Source organism: Opisthocomus hoazin, chromosome 2 (genome assembly GCF_030867145.1).
Source record: "Opisthocomus hoazin isolate bOpiHoa1 chromosome 2, bOpiHoa1.hap1, whole genome shotgun sequence".
Classification (NCBI taxonomy): domain Eukaryota; kingdom Metazoa; phylum Chordata; class Aves; order Opisthocomiformes; family Opisthocomidae; genus Opisthocomus; species Opisthocomus hoazin.
The window spans coordinates 45,650,638-45,678,375 of NC_134415.1; the positions used below are offsets into that span (position 1 = coordinate 45,650,638).

General features: G+C 39.1%; 1 protein-coding gene across 5 annotated transcripts in view; it reads left to right on the top strand.

Annotated features, from left to right (window-relative positions):
- PLCB1 (phospholipase C beta 1) overlaps positions 1–27,738 on the top strand; it is a 425,067-nt gene that overhangs the window by 301,884 nt on the left and 95,445 nt on the right. For all 5 annotated transcript variants that reach the window (XM_075413467.1, XM_075413470.1, XM_075413466.1 and 2 more), the window contains exons 10-14: positions 2,597–2,743; positions 11,060–11,217; positions 15,451–15,533; positions 22,286–22,370; positions 22,860–23,037. In XM_075413467.1, the coding sequence (XP_075269582.1) occupies positions 2,597–2,743; positions 11,060–11,217; positions 15,451–15,533; positions 22,286–22,370; positions 22,860–23,037 (651 nt within the window). The remainder of the gene's footprint in view (positions 1–2,596; positions 2,744–11,059; positions 11,218–15,450; positions 15,534–22,285; positions 22,371–22,859; positions 23,038–27,738) is intronic.

A 27,738-nucleotide genomic window follows, 5' to 3' on the forward strand; every position in this document is an offset into this window, starting at 1 on the left:
TCATCCCGAAGATGTTCAAGTGCACCCAAACAGGGTTCAAGACACTGCGCCGTTCGACTCCCAGCTTAACCCACACGTTTTCCATGGGATATTGTCCAGTCACTTGATTTAGCCTTGGGTTCAGGTCTCCATTTGAAAAACAAGGACTGCAAGGACCCTGTTTTTCAGGTCCACTCTGAGGACTAAACACAGGCATCACTTTGAGATGATTGAAGACTATGTCTACATGAATTGAAATGAGTATCTATGTAACAAAATAGCAGCCTTTCTTTCTGAAGACTGGGTGATTATGATGCCACTGTTATTTGAGGAAGCATATGTGTGGAAACCAGTGTTTCATTTTAGCCTGGAGCCTCCTAGTCTGGCTGAAAGGAATACATTCAAAACAACATGGAGATACTGAAGATGACTCTGAATGAGCTATCTCAAGCATCAGAGGCTGCAAATCACTATAACGTGACATGGCTTTGCTGGCTCCCCGTGTAGGAGCTATCCTGTTCAGATCTTCCCCATTTTTTCTGTATGATGGTGCTTGCATAGTGTGAATGTACACCACAGACTATATCTATATCCCCATGAACATGGTGCAGAGTGAATTTTAGCTCAAGCTAACTCCCTGATAGTGCCTGATACTGTTTGCATTTATAATGTCTCCTGGTAGATTCACGCAGCAGATAGGTTGTTCACAAATCTCGAGTTTCATGAAAAACCTCAGTGGTGGATATTTTTTTCCTGATTTTCTGCATCTTACATTTTTTGTTGTGAAACGTACGTAGGCCTCTGTCTGTGGATGATTAATTACTCTATAACAAAGCAGCTGTGGAGCCTAACAAGATTGCACTCAGATTACAGTCTTAAAATAGTGGATAGACTCGAAGCTTTTCCTTCCAACCGTCTTACAATTGTTGTCATAAGAATGCATGATAATTGCATTGCTCCGTATCGTCACTACATTTCTTGTCATATGAATAGGTTGATTTAGTGCCATCTTGGGTTGTTATGAAAATGAGGCATCTGAAGACTGTTACATTTTTTTCCTCTCTGATCAAGGGCCAACTCCCAGGGTCCAAGCACAGATTTTAAGTAAATGCTTTACGTGCTATATTTGCATCATGTGGTTACAAGCTTTATAAAAATGATGCAGGGTTGCCCTTTACTTTTTCATATACTAGAAAAATATGTGTAAATTTATATGTTTTAGGATAAAAAGGGATTGACCCTTAAAGGAGAGAGTAGCAGAGTTAGGAGTAGAACTGAAGTCTTCCATTTTTCAGTGCCATAGTCAGTCAACAAAGGATTGGGGCTTTTTCCGATAGAGATACTTTGCAGAATATTTTGGACTGGGGATGAGCTAAGAAATTCTCGGTTTTGGGAGTCACCAAGGCACATAGCTGCTTCAAATTTCTTCAGAGATACAGAAGATCTGTTTTACTATAGGCAGTAACTGAATTAACTTAAACTAATTGGTTGAGTAAATCTACAGATGAAATCTAGACAAAATAACAAGAATAGATGGCAAAGAATGAAGTCTCAGATTTGGTTAAGCATTAATCTTCAAATATAGACTACTGGATTTTTTTTGGGGGGGTGGGGTGTCTAAATGTACAAATTGACACTAACCCTAAAATCAACTTTATGCAGAAGGCTTGACAGAGAAATTCATCCTGATGTAATAAGAACAGGTCCACTGAGATCAATGGTGATACTTAAGCTGAGGATAGGACACAGCTTTCTAATCTGCCAGCAGAATATGAAATGATCATTTATGCTGGCGCTCCAGTGAGATATTAATTGGAAGACAGATATAAGAATTACAAAGCAAAGCTTAGTTCCCACTTGGAAGGTGGTTGATTTCATTTGCTTTGCTTTGCAGTTTGTTTGCATTCATTTACACACGCTGAATCACATTCAGAAGAGGTCAAAGTTACCTGTTTTCATGGTGCTTTCTTTCCTAGTTTCTTGGTTTTCTCTGGAAAGCATGCTTTCTTTTGTCCCCAGAAGACCCCTTTCCTTGATAAGCTTTGATTTATTTTCTCTGTTCTTACAGCCCTCTGTAACTCTGATTCCGCTGGTCCTTTGATTATCTGTGGACACTGATTATGAAATGATTTATCTTTGGTACAGGTAAAGGGATGTGTATTACCTGCAACTCATGTGGCTGAAAATGAGGTAATAGTAACAAAATAATGGGCACAAACTGAGGCACAGGAAGTTCCGTCTGAACATGAGGAAGAACTTCTTCCCTCTGAGGGTGACGGAGCACTGGAACAGGCTGCCCAGGGAGGTTGTGGAGTCTCCTTCTCTGGAGATATTCAAGACCCGCCTGGACAAGGTCCTGTGCAGCTTGCTGTAGGTGACCCTGCTTCGGCAGGAGGGTTGGACTAGATGACCCACAGAGGTCCCTTCCAACCCCTACTATTCTGTGATTCTGTGATTCTGTGATTCTGTAATGTATGAGGAACTAGAGAAAGGCCAGTCTGATGATTATACGCTCTTTCGCACACACCGTTGTGTAAGTGTATATTGAATGTAGCATCTGTATGTAGCAAACTCTGTACTTTAATTGGTGCTTTCCCTGGATCTGTGTTTCTCTCAGGGCAGATATCGGTGGATGGATTTATGCGATATCTGAGTGGAGAAGAAAATGGTGTTGTTCCACCTGAGAAGCTGGATTTAAATGAAGATATGTCTCAACCACTGTCTCACTATTTCATCAATTCCTCACACAACACCTACCTCACAGGTACAATGTTGGAGACATCTGATTTCTTACCTTACAAAAATTCATAGCATGTTTGCAGTGATACCATAAAATACACCAAAATCATCAGCACTAAGTGATGACGGAGCTTAGTCTTCAAGGATGCAAGGGTAGCACTTGATTCTTGTTCTAGCTGCTACATACACATCAAACAGACCTTAGTAACAGGTGAACAGCAGTTGTGTTGTTCAGATAAGGTCTGCCTGAAGCCCAGTGAAGTCCCCGGAAATTTTCCCTCAACTTAGATATGATTCCAGATTAAGGTCGTTATTTGGGGTGGAGAGGGAATGATGTACTTTTTATGACAACCAAGGATGTACAAACAAGTATGTAGCAGAATATGGGAAACATCTCTGTAGCTAATAAATTTGCCTCTAAACATTAAATCTGACAGTCTGTTGAGCTCCATGAAATTTGCTTTGATTCAGAGATTAGAGAGGTATGGCAGATAGCTTTCTCACAGTCCATTCATATCTGCAAGGAATGGGAATCTGGTCTCTGACTATATCTAATGTCCGCACTGAGATTTTTAGGTGCTAGAGTGTCTTTAAACAGGCTGAGCACCCAGAAGCTCCTGTTAACTGGAATTAATGAGTCTGAACTATATTGTTTGCACAGCAAAGTCAACAATGCTTGAAGAGTCCTAAAAAAGTAAGACAGTTTAGGCAACCAACTTTTGGCACCCATTTTCTAGTCTAAGATGCTGTTAACCTGTGAGAAAATAATTGTAAATTTGCAATTTTAGGTTGGTTTATGTAAGAACAAACATTCTTGACAAGGAGATGTGTGCAGGGTGTTCTATTTGATTTCATGTTTACTTTGTCTTGTCATGTTTGCTGATGTCTTAGCGTTATGTAAAAAAAAATAAATACTGCTACAGTGCTTGCTAAAAATGTGGCTTATGGATAATGCAGGCTTTTTAATGTTGTTAGCAGACTTGCCTTGACTGACTGAGTTCTTCAGAATGCCGGTATGCCAAAACATAAATACAACCATGCAGTGGCAATGTCCAGTTTAAACAGACCGTGTGGTAGTTACTGTCATCTGTTTTGTGTTTATTATAGCACTTTCCACAGCACCTTCTAGTGCTTTCATAAGGTGAATGAACAGTCATTGTTTCCGTTAGACACCATTTTTCAGGTTTGTATCTTGGCTGCAAAATGTGTTTAGTGCTAAAACTTGTCATACAAGTATTTGGCTTGACAGCTATTTTGTTTCTCTGAATTAAAAGAAATGAAAATCAGTGTGGCCATTTTTAAGTTATGATTCCAATATGCAGAAATTTATGCTCTTTGGAAGAGTGCAGACATGTCCAAAGCAAAAGCAGTTTTTAATTACAATATTTTGCAGGCCTCTTACCTCCAGTATGGACTTTGTTCTGTCAGTGAGGATTAGGACCCACTTAAGCGAAAAGCTGCAGCTTTATACAGATTCTCTAATAGAAAACAGTAAAGCTGTTGGACAAATATGGGAAGCATAGGCCCACAGGGAGGACAGATGGTGCAGTTTAAAGTTGGTCTGAAGAGATAAAATACTACTCTCCTCTCTATCAGCATGAATTTATAGCCAGTACTGTACCACAGATTTTTATCAGGGCTGATCAGACAGAGTCTAAAGGTCTAGAAGCACAGAAGCCAAAGACAAAGAATTAAGGACCAGAATTCATGATTAGTCCAGCCTATTCTAAATTTGTTCACTGCACCACAAGTGACCTAACATATTTAATTATTTTAGGAGAAAGAAAGCTTACCTTGAAACTTTTCAATTCACTTTGACTTGTATGTGAAAGTCTGCATATCATCTCAGATTGCATCTGCAGGTTTCTTAGCCTGCATTTCTAGATAATTTCAGAAGCTACATTTGGAAGTATGATCCTCAATTCTTAACATAATATTCTTGGTTTAGTAAATTGGGAGGCGTAAATCAGAGTAAACTCAAGGTTTTAGTGTCTTTCAAATTCTCTTTCTGAGTGTGTATTTTCACATTTAGAGGCATAAAACACATGCCTTTGCCTTCTAGTGAGCTCATTATGTTCAGTAAATGTGTGGCAGCTGGCTGAGAATGGGATTAATGATTTGATTTTTATCTGCATATTACAAAAACTGACAGCCTTAGATTTTGCTTTGAGGCGAGACCAGATACAGCAATCGCATTGCCATTTGCTTTCTTCCAACAAGGACGTAGTTCAGCTAAAACTGTAAAATTAATGGTGGCAGACTATTCTGTTCCCCAAGAAGATTCCAAAGAGTCTGCTCAAGTGCTCATGCCTTTGGAAGGGAAGCTTTGGTAACACCTTTGCCCTCAACGGAGCTGTGAAAGAGCAACTAGTTGTGTAGTAATTATTAGGACAATAAGAAAACCATTCAGTCTAGCAAGACTTTATGATTACTGTGCTTAATGCCCTACCAATTATCTCTCTCTTTGTTAGTTTCTTAAGCCCGGAAAGGGCACGCACAAAGAAGCAACATTATAACATAAAAAGAAACATGTGCACACTCTGAATTTATTTTTAATTACCCTGATCATTTTCCTACCCTTTAGTAGAAGCCCTTGGCAGTACATCAAGTCCTGATTATTTATTTAGAAGTGTTACTGCTTGCTTTTTCTTAGGGAAATGTAATTTTTAAGAACAAAGGTAAAAATCCGTGAAGAAAGAAGTGATTTACAGTGAACTTAGACTAGCTTAAAGAAGTGTCATTCTTTGGAAACTTTTTTCACAGTGTCTCATCTTTTTTCTCACTAGTATCATATTTATTTATTCACTCCTTTGAACCCTTAATGTGCAACCCAGCTTTTTTCTGGTTTCTCACCAGTCTTACCTCAGGTTACTGCTGTTGTCACAGTGGGGACTGACTTTGAAGCATGTCTCTCAGCAGCACCCAGAGACAAAGACAAATGGTTACGTATCATTATCAGCATTGTACACTTCAGTAGCTATGCAACTTGCTGTTCTATAAGTGAAATGTAAAATATGACAATCACAAGCCTTTAATGTATGTTTTCTCTGTGGCTAAAAAGAAAAACAATAGCAGCAGAAGGTTGCAGAGCTGTCAGTTTAGCGCATATAGCCAATGTGGGACTGTGCCACTCACCCTCAGGACCTGTTTCCCTGCTTATAGTCCAGTACTTTCAGTTGTTTCTAGAAAAGTATCTCATGAAGGGCATGTTCTCTTCTCTGTTGCTGCTGTGGCCTCTGCTCTACAGTCCTCCAGCTTTTCTGTTCTCAGCAGTTCCTTAGTCCTAACTGTTGCTGCTTATTATCTGCATTCAACACTTCCTTGAAGCCTTCTTCACCTTAAAGCCTCCAAGACAGTATCTTCACAGTTTTCAAGATGAAAGCACCATGTGTAAGGGAAGGAAAGGGGGGCAATGCCTGCTCTAAGCATGAGTTTGTCATACCACCAACAGCTGGTTTTGACTGGCTGCTTTGTGCCTCTCAAGCTGCACTGAGCTTAGGAGATCAGCTGGCAAGACCCGAGGCTCTGCTCTCTGCCAGCCCCACCACGTCCTTCCTGAGGGACTAGAGGGTAGGAAAGATCAGGGAGCTTTTGCAGCAGAAAGGAGCTGAGGTGAGGAGGAGCCGTAGCTGTCCTCCCGCCAGCAGACCCATCTAATGCTGTCCAGAAATCTAAGGCAGATAGATGAGGTTCTTCCTGACACTGGGGTCACAGTTTATCTTAGCAGGAGGGCTAACTGGTAAAAAGGAGGAGTGGTGGTTGTTGTGCACCTTGCCTATCTGTCAGCGGTTTATGTGGGTATTTTTTTACATTCCAGCTGTCATTATTTTTTGTGATTCCCCTTCAGAATGTCAAGAGTTTGTGTAACACTAAGGAAGATGGCTGGGTTTTGAGAGAAGAAGTTAATTTGAACATGATTACTTCACCTCACAGGAAGGAAAGTACAGACCGCTATCTGGGCCCTGTGGCCTGTTTAGTGCAACTGTGGAAGCTGCTTCCACAGTTACATCATTGAATTGACTATAGCCATTAAAAAAAAGAAAAATCCGTGGAGGGAAAGCTGTTGTTGCTTCACAAAGTGGAAGGATGGTCTGTGTGAAGGTCTTAGGTGAAACTTTCCGAGATACCATTTCGGTGCCCTGTTTCAAAAAAAACCCCTGTATATAAAAAATAGCCTCAATAAGATGGTGGTACTCCTCTGCCTGACTCTCTTGCATCTTCCTCTGAGGCAGTCTGGCTTTTGTGAGAAGATGACTGCTCGATTAAGCAAACTTTGAGTAAAAATTCCTTAGGTCTTCTGCTATCATGTTTTCAGATGACTGCTCTGATTTTGACAGCGGAGTGTTGATGCTAGCACTGTTAAACTTCAGTTTATCTTGTTGTTGTCCTAAGGGATACCTGTCCTTCCTTACCAGCTTCACCCATGCCAATTACCTCTTTCTGAAGCCATACTCGTGAGGGAATTTCTACTTTTAAAAGGGAGTGGAAACCTTGTAAAACGAAATCATGTCAATTGTATCCTTAAAGCAAAATTAATTATTCTAATACAGCTCAGCAACTGACGCCAACATTTCTAGAGGAAGCTTGCCTTCAGTAGCAGCGGAGGTGAACATAAAGAGTTAAAAACAGTATTGTTTGGTCAGATCTGAGATATTGGGTTCTCAAGAAGGAGAAGTCAAAATCGTGAAAGTGTTTTGTTTCTTTTACACAATACTTCATTCACTGCTGCTTAGTGAGTTTTCAGGATGCTCTGTGCCTTCTCTTACTTACCTCTTTAGGCCAACCAGTTGAAGCATATTGAAGTAACAGACAGGTGATTTTCTAAACCCCCACTTCGAGGAGCATAAAATTGTGCTGAGGATTGGGTAACCTCTCTGACTCCAATAGCAGCATTTGAAGATCTTCAAATAGCTGAATTCTGTAAGACAAAGATACAGAGCCAGCAGCAGGGAAAGGACTCTGTCAGTAGGTCCTGGTGGGTCCCATTCCCTCACTGCAGCTGGAGAGACTCAGCTGGTCATGCAGTGTGTCTTTCTCAAGTGGGTCCCACAGCTAGGACAAGGGTCACTCTGCGCCGGATAGTGTCCGTCACGTAGCCTGGCTGCAGCGTGGGAGCTGCCTGGGCACTGCTAGCAGCTGAGCCGAAATGCAAACTCAGAGGCTGGCCAGCCCCAGCCCTCCTGGCATACGCAGTGTTGCATCTTCTGCTTGGGTGGGCCTGAATCAGTACTGACAGCAAGTGTATTCCTGCTGCTGGCTGGAGCAAGCTTGACCGCATGTCTTGCTTTGGTCCAATGTAAAGTGTTAAAAATAACATAGAAGCAGTAGCAGAATATGTCACAGCGTGGGGTCTAATTCGCTTGTCCTGTGCATGGCAACCTAGCCCGGAATGAAAATAAATTGAGATAAATGTACTGTGTCTAAAAAAAACTTCACTGCCAGCACCTTCTGTTGCTGCTGGAGTCAAGAGCCAGACTCCCAGCAGTATAAGGGTCTGAGTTTGCACACTGCAAACTACAGTGTAAGGTCTGGAGCACTGGTTGCTTTTCCAGGACTTGCCTGAAGAGAGAAGGTTTAGCAACGCATGCTTATGCAGGGCAAAGGGAGCCTACAGGCACTTCATCATGCCAAGAGAAGATGGTGTCATCGGCAAGCGAGGGGGCAGAAGCAGCTTCTGTTTCTGGAGTAGTGAAGAGTCACATGATTCCAAACACCTGGATCCAAATATCTCCCAGTTTTAGGAGGATACATCGTAAATCAGAAAACATCAGAAAAACATCAGAGATACATCAGAAAATCGTAACCAAATTTAAGTCCATGCATTGCAAATAACTTGCACTTGGAAAAACAATGATGAACCCAACAAGCACGCACTTGCTGAGAAATAAGCAGCTTAAAGTTATAAGTGTGGAACTGATCTGTATGGGGAAACGTGGCTCATATCCTCAGCTTATATCAATTAGCACAGGCTCAGTTTGCTTAGGGTCCTGTCAGGTATGATTTGGCCGATTATATTTTTTAGAAAAGCGAGTTTTTGTCAAAATCTGTTTTTCCTTATTCAGTATAGGGTGATGGGATAGAAATTGTATGGTATTACTGTATATTATAGAAGGGAATACATAATACTTTCAATTTCCAGTATTAAAAGATTGATCTGTACTCAGGATATGATAAGTATCAGACTGGAAGTATTCACTTTAGTGTCTGTGTTAGCACATTGTAGAATGCATCTATCAAAGAGATAGTTTGGACTAGATGCAAGTAGAGACTCACACAACAGAAATTTATAAATAATATATGCAAAAAACATTGGAGGGAACATTCCTAATATTCCATATTTCAGAAAAATAAGCTACTGAAACTATTAAAACATTTGCTAGCATTTTACACTCTGATGGGAGTCTTTCTGAAGTTTGAATGTTTTGGAAGTTGAATATGCTCTTATCCTTAGCAGGAATCCTTCCAAAATGTCTAAGCCTTACTAAAAAGTTAGTGAGGATAAGTGTCATATGGCAAGCGATGCATGTAATGATTTACTTAAGCACTTTTAAAGGTTAAGGATCTTGCAGTCCAAAATGCTTAGCAATAGTAATGGACAGTAGTCTCTCAGGAAGTATAATAGAGTTTGTTAATCATAATATAGTTTGTTAATCAAAATTCAATATGCTTTGAGGGAAAAGAAAGACCACGTGAAAACAGTTTTCTAGGTGAGTGTAGTTTTTTAGGCAGCAGTGTTCAGTGAGTCCGTGTAATTAGAGCCACGTTTTCATAAGCAGATGCTTAGGGACTGCGTACACAGAAATGTATGCTGCTATACCCTGATCCATATTTGTGCTTGTTTGCATTCTGCAAAGAAAAAGAGCCACTGCTTACCCCAGACATTGAGATTGCACCAACAAGGCTTTTGTATGAGTAAAGATAACCTGCCATAATGAAAGGGGAAACACAGGAGAAAGTTAAGTGGAAAAAAATGACATGTTGTCACTTTGCTGACTCCATTTAGATTTTGAAAACCTTCCAGCACTGGCCAAGTTCTTCTGTTGTTAATATGTATTTCCCATTGGTTCCAGCAGAAGCTGAGAAAACTTATGGATTTCAACAGCACTAATGCTAATACCTTGTGGAGTATTTATGATTGCTCCAGCTCATGTATAAGAGACCAAGTGGTAAACAGGAATTTTCAAATAGAAGAGGTTTTCTGTTACGGTTTTTAGTGGAAGGTAAAAACACAGCGAAGGCAGACAATGCTATTTAGCGAAGCAAACCGTAAAACATGTAGTTCCCTGCTTAAAATCTAAACACAGAACCACAGAGGCAATAAAATGAGGATTAGAGTAATCTGCATTGTATTATAGACCAGTCTGGATGAAGTATTTGTACGTTCCCCATCAGTGGAGAATCTTTAGCATAAATAAACTTGCTGCCTCCTTAAAAACCAGTGAATTCCCTTCAAGAAATCCAGGAAGAAGGTCTTCTCTGGAAGACTGCTAGATAGCAGGAAACTGCATCTGTTTGCTTCACTCTAAAACAAGCACTAAGCCATTATTCCATTATCTTTACCTCTCTGCTGCAAGAAATTTGTATCCATGTGACTGGAATCAAACCTGCTGCAGCAGATGAAGACACCCTGGCTGGATATCCTTCTTTGAATACAGCTGGATTTCTTTCTTGGGTTGTTTTGGGTTTGGGGGATTTTTTTTTAATACTTCCTGAGTTTGGGAAAAGCTGAGTTTTCCTTGTTTATTTGTAGATTTATATTATGTCATTGTTGGAAACTGGTAGTTCAATTAAATTTCTTCCTACATAATGCAGTATCAGGAAATTTAACTGACCAACTCAGTGCGGTGATTAGTGTATTAAATATTGATTTGAGACCTAGTAATGGTACCATTAGTGACTCTGCAGGAGGTTTGTTTTATCTTGTATTAAACTGCATTGCATGTTATGAGAAAATGTGGTGCTGCTCTCCTGGGTCGCCTCTGAATTTCACGTTGGTTGTCAAAGGATAAGAGTCTTTTAGAATTAAGCTATTTTATTTTATTTTGTTTTGTTTTATTTTATTTTATTTTTATGTGTTTGAGGCTGTCAGAATTTTTTGAATTGGCTTCGGTTTGCTTGTTTCTCCTCACTCACAGCAGTTTAACTGAGGGTAGAATCCAAACCATGACATTGACTCCAAGTCATTTCTATTACATTCTTATGCTTTTTGTATGCCTGTGAGTGTTATTCCTCTCAACTGAGGGTAAAAGATGCTGTTAACTCTAATTATCATTAGATTATTTGTATTTATTCCTGAGGTCCAAAATGACTTCCCTTCTTTCATGTTCTCGTGCTGTCACAGCTGGACAGCTGGCCGGTAACTCATCGGTGGAGATGTATCGGCAAGTGCTTTTGTCAGGCTGCCGCTGTGTGGAGCTGGACTGCTGGAAAGGACGAACAGCTGAAGAAGAGCCAGTCATTACACATGGATTCACTATGACAACGGAAATATCCTTCAAGGTACAGCAGCACAGCACACTGGTGTAGTTGGCTTTAGCTGGGGCAGTTTCTTCTGTCTAAAATGCGTCACAAATAGATTGCTGAATATTACTGCAAAGGTGCAAGGAAGAGAAATGCGAGGGCAAAAGGATGTTTTAAGAAGAATCGTTGGAAAAGAAGAATTGCACTACTTGGTCCTTGCACAGGAGAAGGTCTTGATTCTTGCCTTCCTCCATGGCAATAGGAGGAAAAGCGATTATATGATGTAATAGTCTGTGCCATCTGGGGACTGGGCTCCGTGCCCAGGTCCATACTCCTGTGCATGTCTCTGCATCAAGTCTCATGAAGGGGGAGAAACAGGGTAGACCACAGCCAGGGCTGAAAGACCAGGTATTGCTAGCACAACTGGTTTTACACAGTGTGGATCAGGTCTGCGGAAGGGTCTGGAGCCAAGGAGGATAGGGAGGAAGGACTGGTTTGTGTTACAGCTCCATGGTGAGCAGCAGGGAGGAGAGCTGAGATGAAGGTCGCAAGGATTTGAACAGCAATAAGCAATGTGTCAGGATATTCTTTTTCACTTCTCTGCATGGTAAATGGGAGTGGAAGACAAAAGTGCTGAACTGGGGTGGGAAACAGCAGCTAGCATGGAAATCTCTACAACCTGCAAGCCTTTAAACTCCAATGAGCAGGGAATAGGCTACTCATGCCCAGTTGGGCACGTCCCATCCACAGGGACCAGACTGTCATCATTATATGAACTATTTAAAAACGAATAATGGTGTGTGCAATGTTACCCTTATCCCTGGTACTTGGGATTAGATTTGAAGCACTGGAGGATGAGAAAAAAAAATACTATCTTTGGAGTGCATGACGGGATATTTGTGACACTCACTCTAAAAATATCACCCGTATTTCTGAATTTCATCTTTCATTTCCTTTTTCTGTAATAAAAGGTAGATACTATACCCTTAGCAATAACTTTAAATTGTTTTCTTCTTGTTATTCTTAAAGATGTTTTTGATCCGAGGTGTTGGAGGAGCAGGATGGGAGGTGTTTTCCTATAGTATTAAGATTGGTAGTCAGCACAGCTTATAATGATACATCAGGATATAATTTTTGAAGTGTGAAGAAATAATTCTTTTTCATCTAAAACATGAACTCACACTGGAAATACTTTTCTAGACTTACCTGTGCGCAACAAGACATGGAAAAATATTCATTACTGAATTTGGTTATGTTACAGGTGTTAGGTGTAGCTTCTCTACTAGCTACAGCTTTGAAGCATGTCTCCCACACTTGAAGCATGAGTTGTTGGGGTTTTTTCTCTTCTAGGGCCTTTCTCTAGGAAAAGAAGGCAAACAATACTGCCACACAGACAAAACACCAAATTTCACTTGCACCAGAACACTCCTTTCTTTTTTTCAATTTGTTTTCTCTAACTCTTCACTGATTGAGTTAATCACAGGAAAATGTAAAACACAACCTTCATGCACGTTTGTTATTAACTTTCCAGTTATGTTTATATGAAGCCAATTATGTTTATACACATAGAATTTTATTGCTGGAAGTCCTTTAATTAAGGAAAATATCTCTCAATGCCTTAGATCATGTGCAGGAATTTAAAGCAAAGTTAATCTAATTCCTAAAAGGATCGTTAGCAGGAATGAGGATTATCCCTGGTTATTTACGTGTTCAGCCTTAGGCATTGTGTTTGCAGGAGAGATACTGGAAGGTGTTTTAAACCTACTGAGGAATATTTCCTTTGTCACTTCAGGGCAAATATTTTTTCTCGATACAGAAAAATGTAAAAATGTATCGACTGCTGGTTTCTTTTCAGCACTGAAAGTGTGCTGCTTGGCTGAGGAGGAGCAAAATGGTAGTGAAATAATGTGTCAGAAGTATGTGAATCAATTCAGAGTGATCATTAGGTCTTGAATGCTGAATCATTTATCAGCTCACGCTTTTGGCGTGACCATGGCACATAAGGCTTCTGTTCAGTCTGTCAGTTTTCACTGCCTCAGATAGGCTTTCTGAAGTGTGGAGATAGAAGCAATATATACACCCCATCCTTATGTTGCTGGGGTTTTTGTGGGTTTTTTGTTTGCTTTTTACCTTGCTTCATGACATACAGAAATCAGTAAGGTTTTTCTCAGCTGCAGATTGTGAGCTGCTGCCAGGGTGAGATCTTACAGGGAACCAACAATATTTTTCATGCCATAACCAGGAATCTCTTTGTGTACTTTATATATGCCTTGGAGACAGGTTTCAGGTGAGTCATTCTGCAGCTGGAGTAAAGTGTGGAACTTACTGTGTTGTTCCTGTCTGACCGTAAAGAATTTGCATTTACACTTGAATGCAGTGCAAGACTGAATCATCACCATACCTGTTTCTCCACTGAACCAATGCCTGAGCTTCTTACGCTCAGATTTCGTCAGTGTAATCCTGATTTTACTCTTTCAGGTTATTTTCCCCACACAAGTTGGATTTAATTCGTTTTTGCAGTTGAAAATACATTTATGGATTATATTACTTGAGCAGTGTGTAGGAGCAAGAGAGGCCTCAGGCCTCAGGACTGCTTTCAGCAGTACCTCTTATATCCAACCTGAAGTGTTCTTAAGCCCTGTGTGATGCTCCATAACTACGGGGAGGGTGCAGGTGGATGGAGACCAAGCCAGTGCAGATGATCTGGATGGAGAGCATCAAGATGGGAAGACTCAATATATGTAACCCGATTCTCAGCACTGCTGTTCCCTTGTAATGGCAAAATTTCCTTAGATGCTTTTGAGAATGCCACCGGTTCTGAACAGTGTTAAGGTGGTGCCAGCACGTGGTGATTTACTGGAGCTGGAAAGAAAGTGTGCAGCAGGAATCACTCAGTTGTGCATTCCCCTGTGGGAGAAGCACTGCTGTGAAACTGCAGCTTCTTGCCTGTCTTCACCCAGCCTTCTTCACCATTTACTATTCTTCCAATAAACGCTTTGCCTTTCTGCTTTCTTTAAAGACTGGAAGTGGTCTTAGTTGAAGCACATAAACGGTTAGTGATATGTGAAGTATTTAAATACTTGGTGACTGCAGTTTATTAAATATAGTCATTCACCACCTGAGTGTGCTGAGAGAGCTCGTTTCTCGTCTTATAAGAGATACTACAACAATTTGTGCACGAGCTGTGGTTTTTTTCTTCTTACATGAAGGCTGTAAATTTTGTTTGTATCCTAGCTCATATCAGCAAATCTTTAGATGGCTTGTGCTTTCCTTCCAGCCCTGGATTCTGCAACCCAACATCAGCAGAATGTACCAGAAGCTCAGCTTTCATTTTAGGAAGTGGATTTCTTACTGATATGCTTCTCAATTGAGCCTTTAAAAGTGCAGAAAATGAGCAAAAGGAATACTCAGAGGAGGCTTGTTTAAAATGAATAAATCTTTTAGGTTCTAGTCATCCTCATGATTTGGGAGGGAACAGGCTTATGGGTTCTTATAAACTCCAGAGTCTGACAGCAATGCACATGGAATGTCCTCAGTGTTTTCTGAGTTCTTTTGAAAAAAGATTTGTGTTCCAATACGGAAACATTGAATAATTTGTAACAGTAAGTGCATTACTATATTGTGCACTACACTAAAAATAGTGTTATCAAATGATTCCTCTACTACATTTACAGTTGCCATTTTCCATCAGAGCTGAAAGGAAACTTCTACAGAAGTTTCAGTTTCGGAGTCCTCTGAAGATTGCTATGCAGCCAATTGTTTTAACTGAGTGATGTTTTTTCTTTTTTCTTTCTTTTTTTTGCCTTAAAGGGATTTCTCTCATCAAAAAAGAGGGAACTAAAGCTTGTGAGTCAGAGTAACTAAGGATTTTATGGATGTGTGCTTGTGCTGGTGATGTTTAGAAGATATGTGTTTGTTTATTATTATGCAAAATAGTTTGTGAAAGCCATGGCTTCAGGCATGGAACAACTCTACACAAAGACCAAGTTTTACATTTAAAATATTGATTTAGGCAGACATAAGTCATTTCTTGAGAAATGCAATGCTTGAGGCTCATCAGACGTTTTGGAGATTTGATTACAGTTCAGGTTGAAAAATTTGGTTGCTGCAAAAGCACATTCAGAGCTTTCTGGGATGTTCAGAATGGAATGTCTGATTTCAGGCAGTTTGGCTGTGACTTCAGACCTCTTTGGGTCTTTTCTGTCTTCAAAGACCAAAACCCTGTTTCTTTAGAGACATAAATTTGTAACTGTATGCATTTTGATCCTTTAGGAAGTAATAGAAGCTATTGCTGAATGTGCATTTAAGACATCACCCTTTCCAATCCTCCTTTCCTTTGAAAATCATGTGGATTCGTAAGTAATTACCATGTTTTCCTGTATGGTGTTATATTTTTTTATAAGGTCTAAACACAGTATTATGTATGCACTTGTGGCAGTTTTATTATATGACATGATCAACAGCTCTTACCCCCCAAGAAACTTGTATCAGCCTAATTAACCAAGAAGATCAGAATGAATCAGGCATGTTCTTAAAATCCTTCCTGAATTAGAACCTTTTATATAAAAGCGAAAGTTTGTATAATTTTGAGACAAATTCTCATAAATTTGCAGTCTCAATATGTCCTGTTGGAATGTAGCAGTAATTCATCAAAGAAAAAGAAGCAATATTTCACCTGCTTGTGACCCTGTTCTGCACTATAAGCATATTCTATGCACAGAATTTGGTCTGTTTCTTGTGTGTTAGCAGTAGAGACCAGAACCATAGACTAGCTAGGATTGCAAAATAGGTGTAATGGAAGGCCAGGAGCTGTTCAGTTTCTGCTAAAAAATACCAGTTTGCCTAATCTATTTTCTTTTTATTTTCTGTTAATTACAAGAAAGGACATTTTCCTGTGTATGAAAAGAAAAAATAAGTGAGAACACTTTAAATTCATATTAGCGATCTACATTATTAGTATTATTATCATTATTATTTTAGTTCTGATTTTGCTTTTAAGTTTGGCATTAACTTAGGTTTTGAATATAGAGACCACATGGTTCCAAGTGGGGTGACATTGACACATAACATGTGCCTTAACTTCACTTGCCTTTTATTCTTTTATTTTCTGCTGTGAAACCATTTTCAACACTACTGGGGCCTGTTTGGACTGAGAAACTTTTTTTTTTTTTAATGTGAAATAAAAACTAGCATTTGGGGCAGCTGTGAGTGATTTAATACAAACCAGAAAAGATGTTGGCAGTTCTGCTTCTTGAAGAGGAAAAGGGTGAGGGCTAACTGCTTTTCCATTGTTTTAGGGAGAACATTCTCGTCATAAGGGAAGGAACTGGTAGAAGAAGCTATATAAGAATGTTTTTAAGAACAGATGTGACAATACTGATCAAAAATGATGTAGGTAGAAAAAATTAAAATCTGAGAGCTGAACTACATTACATCTGTACCTTACAGTATATGTTTACCTTTCATGGGCAAATATGTGCTTGTTCTGTGCACATTTAAAGGCCACGTGCTTATGATTCAAATGGCTACCTGTTAAATCCTGCTTAATTAGTTCTGTCTTCCTCAGAAGAACATCACAATTACTGTATTCAATTTCGTTTTCTATTCAGTTCCCTCACTTCTTTCTTTTTTTTGTGAAAGTTACATCACTTTGGACTTGCTTATGCTCAGCTACCGCTGTAGGGTTTAACTCACAGTGCTTTTTTCAGTGCTTCCAAATGCAACCTCTGGTCTTCAGAAAAGATCTCAACCATCGTTCTTCAATGTATCGTATTTTATATTCATCATTCTGTATTTTTTAAGGTATACATTCACTGTGTTACTATAAAGCAGAGAAGCAGCAACATCCGATGTATTTTAACGACAAGGGTTACATTTTTCTTCCTTTAAAGTCATTAAGACTGAAATCTTCGACTAATCCAGTGTCATCTGTTCTATTTTAGGAAGAAAAAAAAAAGTAAACAATTGTATAATATAAACTCGCCAGATGGAAGTTATGTACAGAAGTGGGTTTAAAACCATAAAATGAAACATTGGAAAAATTAGAAGTGGTGTGATACTGCAGGAACATGTCAAAAAGGGAACAGAGTTACTAGTGCATCACTCCAAACTTTACAGTTTGCCCCACCGAAGCCATTGGACCTTTCTCTTCAGAAAACTCCAGTCACAGAATAATGAATTATCTCTAAGTGTGTTATTTGATTTCCTTTTCCATGCGTTGCTATGACATAGGTTTTTAGCAAAGCACATCTGCAAAAACAAGTAGTTTCTCTTTCTTAGACTTTATTGCTATTTATTATTTTTTGCTGCAGTATATCACCAGACTTAATGTGTATGATTTCTAATTTTGCTTTGGCTGAAAATAATTTTTAGTTATTTTACTGACTGCTACAATTATCTCTTCATTTCTTCACTAGTTGCTAGAGAAATCTGCAATTAGTCATGCCACTCACAGAAACCTTCACCTAATTTCATGGAATGCTCCTTTTGTCTTTTCATTTACTTGGAATGTTGCTTTTCTCCTAGATCTTAAAGATGGACTTTGCCATAAATATTAATGAAAAATGCAAAGTGTTTTTATAGAATTGCTGTCAAACAAATACTATGACATCAATTCCTACTTTTGGGTGACCAAATTTTTCGTATGATTTTCAAGTTACAAGAGTCAGTATTCATGTGTGAAATGCTGGTCTCGTACAAATCAGTACAAATTTTGGCATTGGCTTAAAGAGAGATATGGTTTAGCCTGTGTTCTGTATTCATGGCTTAACAGACTGCGATTATCAGAGTTAAATTAGTTTTACATCACCAGCATAGATATGACAATGTTAATCACCACTGGATTTAAAATGTGATTTGTTTTCCTTCTGATTTATGTTCATGAGAATATTTTTTTGAACACTTTTTGTCCACCTACGGAACAAATTGCTTATTAGTACATAGTGTTAGTCATCTCATTTTACTTTCTTTCAATGTTTTTTGTAGGACTGCTCTCTGATATCTTAATAGCATGTGAAGAATTTTCATTTCCTTTACTGTAACTCCACTGTGTAGTATATTCATTCTTTCCTGGTTTTATGCAGTAACAAGTTTAGAAAAAGAGGCAGACATATAACTTTTAGAATATATAAAATATTATGTGTGCCATCATTTATATTGAAGTCAAAACATGCAGTCTGAAAAAAAGACAGTGCTAAGAAAAGATGTGGTTCTATGAAAAAATAGAAAAGTGCCCTGAAAATGTTGAAAAGACCTCAAGAAGACCTTGACGTTTGAAATTGGGCTTGCAAGAAGATAAGCAATCTGCAAATCTGAAAGTAGACACTATAATTAGAAATGCACTGATGACATAGCAAAAAGGTTAAGTGATCCTTGAGCGGTATCCATAGAAGATTGCTTCCAAGATTAAATTTAATTACAGTTATTCATATTGCTGGTTTCTTGCTGTAATTGTTATTTCAAATATTAACAGGATTTTTATCACTTTTTCTTCCTACACTTTAAATTATTTTAGACTCTTCTGGGAAGCATCTGTGTCTTTGTCTTATGCAGAAGAAGGATCTCTGCAGAAGTGACAATAATATAATGTTAGAAGCAGTAGTCGTGCAGTAGTGCCAAAGAGCCTCTGTGATTGACCTTCATAATAGGCATAATACAAACACAGTAAAACAAAGTACAAGCAATACAGTAATGGTAATGAAAACATTTCTTAACATTCTTTATATTTCCATATCTTCAGGTATCATGTTCTCACTTTATCTTCCCTTGCCCTAGCACATTTTGGGGGCATAAATAATTAGTCTATATGTGCTATCTGTCCATGCCCGCACAGGGAAAATCAGAAAGCAGATAAAGTCGGCTCTTTTGAGGCAATCAATTTTCATTACAATACATGAATGCTGAGAGAATTTCCAGTAACAGTATATGTGGACCAGGAAATACCTGCCTTTTTGTTCCCTTACACAAATGGGGAAATATGTTGAATTAGAAAAGTTGATATTTCAGTCTGTTGCTCTGGTTCGTAGTTTTGAAAAAAGGGAAAATAAAAAGAAAGTGATATTCCAACTTTTAAAATACTGTAATAGTAATTCATAATCTATACTGTTACTGATCATCTGTCTATTGAAGCAATATATATATATATGTATGAGAGAGAGAGAGAACACACAAAAAATAGCACTCGGTTAAATGCTGGTACTCCTAAATATTATTTATTGCCTCTGAGGAGCTTTGAAAAATACCTGTGCATATAGTCCAGTTCACAAAGACAAGTAATTTTATACTGTCAAGATTTTCCTACTTTGGCCTTGTCTACTACTGCAAGACTTTTTTATAGTAGTAAAAACTGTTAGTTTGTCACATAATTTTCGTTTTCCGTCTTTCTGCCTCTGGGATGCAGTGACATTGAAATTTATACGCTAAATCAAAATAATCTTGCATTACATTTTTCTCTTTTGCAAAAATGAAAGTTCTCACTGTGCTCTCTTTGAGATAAACATGTAATTAAACACAGATGATCAGAAGAATTTGTTCTAGTTGTGGTGATAGTTTGAAATTAATTAGATTTAGCTCTTGCATATTTTTGGGGGATTCCTGTTGAGAGTTCTTTCTGGAGTTGATGTGCCCATTTAAAAATGCTGATGTCACATCTAGTTACGAAGATTTCAGTAATTGTGTTCTATTGATTTAAGGAGATGTCCTTTGAACTTTCTGGGTTCTAAGGGCATGGGTCTATTCAAAGTATACACAGGTGGAGAAGACTGAAATAAAATTCACTGTAATGACCCGTAGCCCTGTAGCAAATACTCAGTCTGTTGGCTTGCTAGGATGAGGTGCCTTTATGTTCCTTGGTAGCGGGCGGTGAGAAATAGCAAACTGTCGTAGCCTGATCTATTCTTTTTCCCATCACCTTCTCCCTTGTGGGTTCTTACTTCCACTGCCTTGCTTGTCATCATCTTAGTTTTCCGTCCTCAGCTATAACTGGCTTTTAGCTTTTTTGCAGAACTGGCTGCACGCAAAAGAAAGCATTAATGAAATGCTGCAGTTATTTAAGCTGCATGCAGCACTTGCATAGCTTTGTGGAATGACTTAAAGCCTCCTTGCAATATGCTTTGTCTATGACTGAGCTAATGACTGGTTCACCCTATATCTGCTTCAAGGGACATCCAGATTTCTTATCTCAGGGAAATTACATTTTCTGATTCAAATGCCTTCCAGCCTTTATCTCAGCTCTGGTTTGGCCTTGCTGACCTCAGGAATGGCTTCAGTGCCAGGTGCTCAGTTGGTAGCTAATGACAAACTAGACACAGTGGTCTAGTGTCTTTTTGTACTCTTAAGTTTGCAAGAGAAAAATGAGTGCTCCTTTTTTCCTATATAGCCAGTTCTATTTTGCCATGAAAAATAGCTCCATGGTAACATAGCCACTTATACCATTCATGTATCTTCCATGATATGCAGATCATAATTAACAGTAGTCGAGGAAGTTACATTAAGCAATATAAAACTGTCCTTTAATCAAGACTTCTCAGCAGAGTATCAAAAACGGAAGCTTTTAACCATACCTAAACTCAGATGTTACAGATTTTAAACAGGCACACAGGTCAAAAATAGTCATCTAAAATCAGAAGAAGAGTGACTGTAGCACTAAGGTGCATTTTAAGATGATCTGAGTAATATTTCTGAGCGATATAACCTGTCTTCAGTCCTAAAACTCCCATCACTGATACGCAAGAATGATTTGGTTCTTTGGTTGCACTTTCGAAAATTGATTATAAGTAGAGTTTACTGAGGTTCAATTTACTTCTAGGGGATGTCATGAAAACTGCTGAAGCAATTTACTATGGCAAAATTTGACACTCTATCTGATTTTTAAAAAAAATTTTTAAATTTTTAAAAAGGGAATCTGACCACATCCCCAAACAAGCTAAAATGATCATTGAGCAGCTCCACCTAGCAGCTTGTTATTACATCCAGATCTCCACTAAGAAGGCTGTCCTGATACACTGGTCACAGTTAGACACACGTAACATGCATGCAGCATGTAATAATATGCATATAAAATGCAGTTATACCAGCACTTATTACAGCAGTTCTGCAGATGGACGTAATAAATATTAGCAGTAGCACGATTACATCTACGCTATGAATTCTGCCAGTGAGGATATGTCAGGGGAAATACTTCTGAGTGAGCTGGTGAGAGCAGCACGAGCTTTTGGTGCAAACCCAGCCCAGGAGGTCTGTGTGGATGGTTCAGTGCTTTGTCGTGGAGCGCAGCGCAGAGGTGTGGCTGCAGCTCTGGGCAGGGCTGTGGCTGGACGGGCTGTCCCACTGCACAGGCACAGCACCCACCTCACACAGGCTACCACAAATAAGGTGGGAAAGTGGGCTGCATTTTAGCAGAAAATCTACAGTAAAACTAACTGCGTTTTAGAAATCTGCAGTAAAACTTGCTGCTTCTCTACCAGCGCCTGTAACTGATGCAGCTTTGCTGGCTTTGAGACCCAGGTAATGTCTTCTGCCCCTTCTTCTGTATGGCTGTGCCATAGACATGCGGAGTGTGGTGATAGATACCCTTGGCTTGGGAAATTTAACAGACACACCTGCACAGGAGACTGCTTTCTGTTTAACTGTTCTGGGTTTTATGCATTAGGTCAGGTATGACAAAAAGAGGAAGAAATCCAGGTGAGGTTGTGTGTGCGAAGAGTGCCTAGCATGCGTATAAAGTAACATGAGGAGGAAAATATTTAAACTTTGAATAAAAATGTGGCCCGAAAGAGGCAAATTCATATAACAGTTATTTCCCTAAAGGCAGCAACTGACAGCCGCATTTTTTTATTTTCTACTGAGTGCATGGAAAAATATGCCTCTATTAAAAGTTCAGCTTCACTGTTATTCAATTGACTAGTGCCTTTACTTCATATATTACCCTCTGATAAACTCTATCAGAGGAATCAGAGTACGTGCATGATATATCTAGGTCTCTGAAAAATTCACAGCAATTGGATCAGGAAATTATATCTAGTTCAGGGATAGTAGATATTTGGTTACTGCTGCTTTCACTCTGTAGCATTAGTAGGACTCATTTATTTCTTTCCTTTCTCCCCTTTAGCCCTAAACAACAGGCAAAAATGGCAGAGTACTGCAGATTAATATTTGGAGATGCATTACTTATGGATCCATTGGAAAAATACCCGGTAATATGGTTTTGTATTTATCAGATCACAAATATCAGTGTGAATTTTTATTTTATGTGTTTCAGTCCTGTGTCATTCTTCATATATGGCTTTTCAAAACAGTTGAAAGGAGGGGGTTAATGTGAGCGGTTGGTGATTTAAGCATATAATTTCTGATGCAGAGATTGTTCTGATGCAGTGAATTGTAATCTTCTAAATGTAATTGATTCTCATAGCTGCCACTTTATAATGTGGGCTTTCATATTTGAACTAATACTTATTTCTGTTATTACTGTAGACATTTTGGATGGCATTTTTCTTTTCTTCTTAAGTCCCCTCAGTAGCCCTGTTTCATTGAATGTTGATGTTACCTTTTGTGCAAAATACATTTCATTTTAGCACGGCTTATAGAGGTTATGAAATTATCTTGCACCATGTGGGCCCCTAAGAAATTGCCAGAAGTTTGTTTCTTTTGTTGTTGTAACAACTTTATTGTGCTTTTTCTGCAAGCTTGAAGCTGGGGTTCCTCTTCCAAGCCCTATGGATTTAATGTACAAAATTCTGGTGAAGAATAAGAAGAAGTCGCATAAGTCTGCAGATGGAAGTGCAAAAAAGAAGCTCTCGGAGCAAGCTTCCAACACATGCAGTGACGCATCTAGCATGTTTGAACCTTCCTCCCCCGGTGCAGGTGTGAAATGGAACTGCAAATATATTTCTCCCTAAAACACAAGTGCTTAATTACAGCTATAGTTCAGTCCATTTACCTCTAGCAAGGCAAAGGTACACCATTGTGGGTCGTACTCAGCAGGAAACAATGCTAAGTGTTGTTGATCCGGGAGTGTGAGAAGGCTCGGGGGTGAGGAATCACTTACAGAGTGACCTAAAGCTCAGTGATGTGTACTAACATTTATCTGCACTGCTTAGGAAGTAGAGCAAGCTGCCAACTCCTCCACCCTTGGGTGCCTTTTCTATGTGCCCAAGCCCGACAGCAAATGTAAATGTTCTCTTTTTGCTCTTGCCTCTGAGATGTGCCCACCATTTGGCGCCCTTTCAGACTTAACCCATCGCACAGGAGAACTGCAGTGGTTCTGCAGTGTCTGAAGATTTAGGGTAACTATGAATGAGATATTTGTTCCTCAGGCAGGCAAGACTCAACCCGCTGTTGTCCTGCATTAGTTGGGAACAGGTCACAGACCTATATGCAAAGTGCTGTAAGATGTTCTTCTGTTCCAGAGAACAGGCGAAAAATAATACTGCAAACAAATATTTCTTACCATCAGGAAAAGTGGGGAATGTAGTCAGTGGAAAGCACAGTTTAGCATTTAACTTGTTCAGTATTAGCAGAATTTTTAAAATCAGAAATGAAATAGATAAGTTACTATAATTTAATGCGTATATTCTGTTAATGCCTATGCGATCTGCAGGGAACAATTGTGAGTGTTGGTATGCAAAAATGAGTAAGAGATGGTCTTTGTCCTGAAGAGCTTAAAACCTAAGCAGAAAAGACAGAGAAAAGTGCAGAGAAAAATACAAAGTAAGGATTTGGTCTAAACCACAAAGCAGATTAGCAGCAGGACAAACAACAAAATCTGTATATCCTGATTCCCAGCCCAGTGTGTGTTCCCTGCGTTAGGATTTCTTCTTCCTATTAAGACTGAAATTTTGGATTGCTAAAAACATAGACATTTAAGCCCCAGTAGTAGAATACTTATAGAGCAAACTGGAATTTAAGTTGCTTACAATTTGTCATTAAAAAACTTTTTTCCGTTGTTTGTAATTTTTTCTAAACTCTGATTAATTGAGCTGAAAATTTTCATGCTAGCAGTGTGCCTCAAGCTGAATTAAAAAAAAAAATCCTGCTGTATTTGTGGATAACATTATTTATCCTATTAGAAGCAAAGAAAGAGTTTTCAACTATTGTGTTAAGAAACTTTAAAAAGGGCATGCTTTCAAGTAGGGCTTGGATTTCAGAGGAAGATTCATCCTGGTGTGAGGAATTATTTAATACTGTTTTCTTGATTTTTAGTCAAATCCCAAGCAACAGAAAAACAAGTGTGTGTATGGCCACTGACTCCTTTTCAACACTTCAAAATCATCCCTGTGTTCCTAACTCTACATTTTTTTTACCAGCTCATAGTGAGAACCCAGTGGCAAAGTATATCTCTCTTGCAATGTGATTTCTTCTTATTGCCTCATCTGCATAGAGGGTAATAGCTTTGTCTTCCAGGAGCCTTTCTATGAGCTTTTATAGAAGACCTGGGCTGTGAATCTAGATATTGATGATGACACAAGGCAGGGGGGTCAGTCACATAATAGGGTGTGTAATTTTACAAACTAACTGTGAATATTATATATGTATTACCTATGTAACAACCTCTGTTAAGTGTGGATTGTGAAGATGAACATTTAAATTTTAGAAAATGCTAGAACTGAGATGGCGAAATTTAGGTGGTTCATCTGTGACTGCCAAAATGTATTACCTGGAATCCTGCTGTCAGCCATTGTTTCTCCTTTAGGACCTGTGCCTCTTTTGGAGAATGCAGTTAGTCAATTATTTTTTCCCTCTCTGTCATTCAATACTTGATCCTAGACCTAGCATCCTCATCTTCCAGTGAGTTTCTGTGGGGGTATCCAGACTGCATATGAGCACTTGACAAACAGCAGTGGATTTATCTGAACAATACCTGTGGGAAGTGAAATAAAGTTAAGCCAATTTTATCTAAGGACAGCAAGTCTGAGAGAGCTTAAGAACTATTTTAGGGTGACTGACAAGGAACATCTAGGATCTGATTTTTCAAGAATACTTCGAATTTTTAAGTATTCAGACCACAGCTCCAGAGATTTCAACTGCAGCTTGCAGCTGTGAGCATGCAGCGCATCTGTAAATCAGATGCCAGATTTCTGTGTGTGAACTTTAAAAAAAAACAAGCAAAAATATTCACCATTTTATAAGACCATTGTGGCAAGACCCAGTGAAGAGCGTGGTTCTGTGGGACAGTGCTCAACAGTCACCGTGACACCCACATTTTGACTGCCTTGTTCCGTATGTGCATCTCAATATCTGCAACATGTAATGCTGGAGCATTGCATGCATTATGCTCCTCTGTACCCAGTACCAATTTCTTTCTGGAGCATGAGAAGAGTAGTGCAATTAAAGACTCACTAAAGGAAGCCTAATTCATAACATTTATTAACATGAAGTGTTTAGATTCTCCAACCTTAATATAATCTTTACATTTAGCAAGTTGAGTGTATTATTCAAATAACTCTATTGTATTGTATAGCTCCTGTCAGAATTACTGCTGATCTCCAGGAGAAAGTTGTGCTGATTTTGCCTTCTTGAAGATTTTAAATTAGTTTTTTCACAGCGGTGCAAAAAATATGGAAATTCGTACTTCAGTTGTTAGCAAGCTTCACTATGTCTTACACTGCTTGAGGTGAGATTTAAATCCAAATAAACCACTCTTTTGGTATGTTTATAGAAAAAAAAAACCTGAGTGGTAGTGATGTAGTAGCAATAATAATAATTTAAAAAATTTCTGAAATGAGCTTTGCAGAATGGCTTCCAAGATGTTCATGAAACTGATGTAAAAAGTAACTTTAGCAGGGCATAATATCTGTCAGTGGAAAAAGCTTTCCCTAAAGGTACAGCAAAGCTGGCAAGGCAGAAAAAGAATTTCTGAGATAACACTTGTGAGATAGATTGTCATTTAGATAAACAAGCATCTTAGACCTGGCTGTTTTAGCACAGCGAACGGACATAAAGAAGCAAAATTTTCACGGAAGTTAGATTATGCTGCAAAGAGAACCATGGCAGTTCTGCAGGTACATACATTGTACTGAAAAGTACAATGCCTCTGCTGAAAGCAGCCAAAACTTGCTCATTGAACAGTATTTAAATTTTCGAGTGAATTGTTCATTTCTCACTGATAGGATGACGTTTTTGTCAGAGTAGTGGGTGCTGCAAGGCGACAGTCACAGGAAGACAGAGAGAAAGAGGGTAGAATTGGCTACATCATTTCATGATGACTAAATAGAAAACCAGATCAGAAATTTTAGGCTCAGTGTATGTAAATGCATTGGTACATTGCTGCTGCATGCCAGCTGAGGCCATGGCCCACTGTTATAAAGTAAAATGTTTTAGCAAGCTGAACAAAGTTCTTTTTTTCCTTTTTAAAAAATCAGCAAGTGCTGAGGTACAGCCTGTGGAAAAAACAAAAGTCTTCCTGCAAGATGCTGATGGCTGCCAAAATGTTACAGAGCTAACAAGCTACACCAGCAAGTACTACATTTATAATCTGTTCTGGCTGTTATTTTAAAGGGGTCTGAGAAAGCCAATTACCAAATTCCTCTGAATTTCCAGCAATGTATAACCTTTTGTTTTATTAGGCTCTCAATATCTGTCACGCTGCTGAGGCCTGGTGAGAATGGATAATATTTAGCACTCTGCTTCCTCAACCCTTGGTAACAGGAATTTGGCTTGTCATGCCCAGCTCCCCTCTCCTAATCATCTTCCATTCAGTATTACTGTGTTGAATCCCTCTACCCCTCAGTTGGGATTCAGCCTCCTTTGTCCACTTGTTACGTTGTTCAGTGAGCACTTGTATACCTTCCCCATACTGCTCCACTCTCTAGGGGCAGCTCCTTAAAAACATTCTTGAAACTGCCCCATTACTCCACTGAGAAGTTTCCTGTGCCCTTCTGCATATGAGCGGTTGACAGTATCTGTGTTACAACTTACCTGTTATGGTAGGAGCAGTATCTTCTTATTTCTTGATATTCTTCTGTCTGTCCATGGGCAGGCTCTTGGAGCGGACCTCTGTATTTTCACTGTATTTATATGCCACATAGCATGGACAGGTCCTGTTTTGACCTGGGTTTGTAGTCCTATTTAAATGAAAGTAATAATTATGCAATTACAGCTAGTTGTCCCTTAGACAAACTCACATGTACATACTGGACTTGACCTGCAGCACAGCTGCATGGGCCAGCCCACATGCATGTATGATACACGGTGTCTGTGCCCTCCTGGAAAGAGACAGGAATGATGACATGGAGCTGATCGCACCACCACTGTGGCAGGGTGAGCATGAAGGCATCCGCAGCACAGACATCTCCTCAGTCTGACCGAGGCTTGCTCTGACTTTGTCTCCCAGTGTTGTAACGGTAAAACAAGGCTGGGTTTGACCATAGGACCATGCTGCTAGGTGAAAGGCAATGCAGCTGTAGTCATACTTTCTAAAACACTTACTAATTTTTATTCTGTGTTTGCAATCCTATGTATTATTTGTCCTGGTTTTGCAGTCTGATGCAGAACTTGAAAATGAGACCTCAGCTCTTTGGGAGTTTTCCTGTTAAATATTTTTAATGAAATGAAGAATATGTTGCA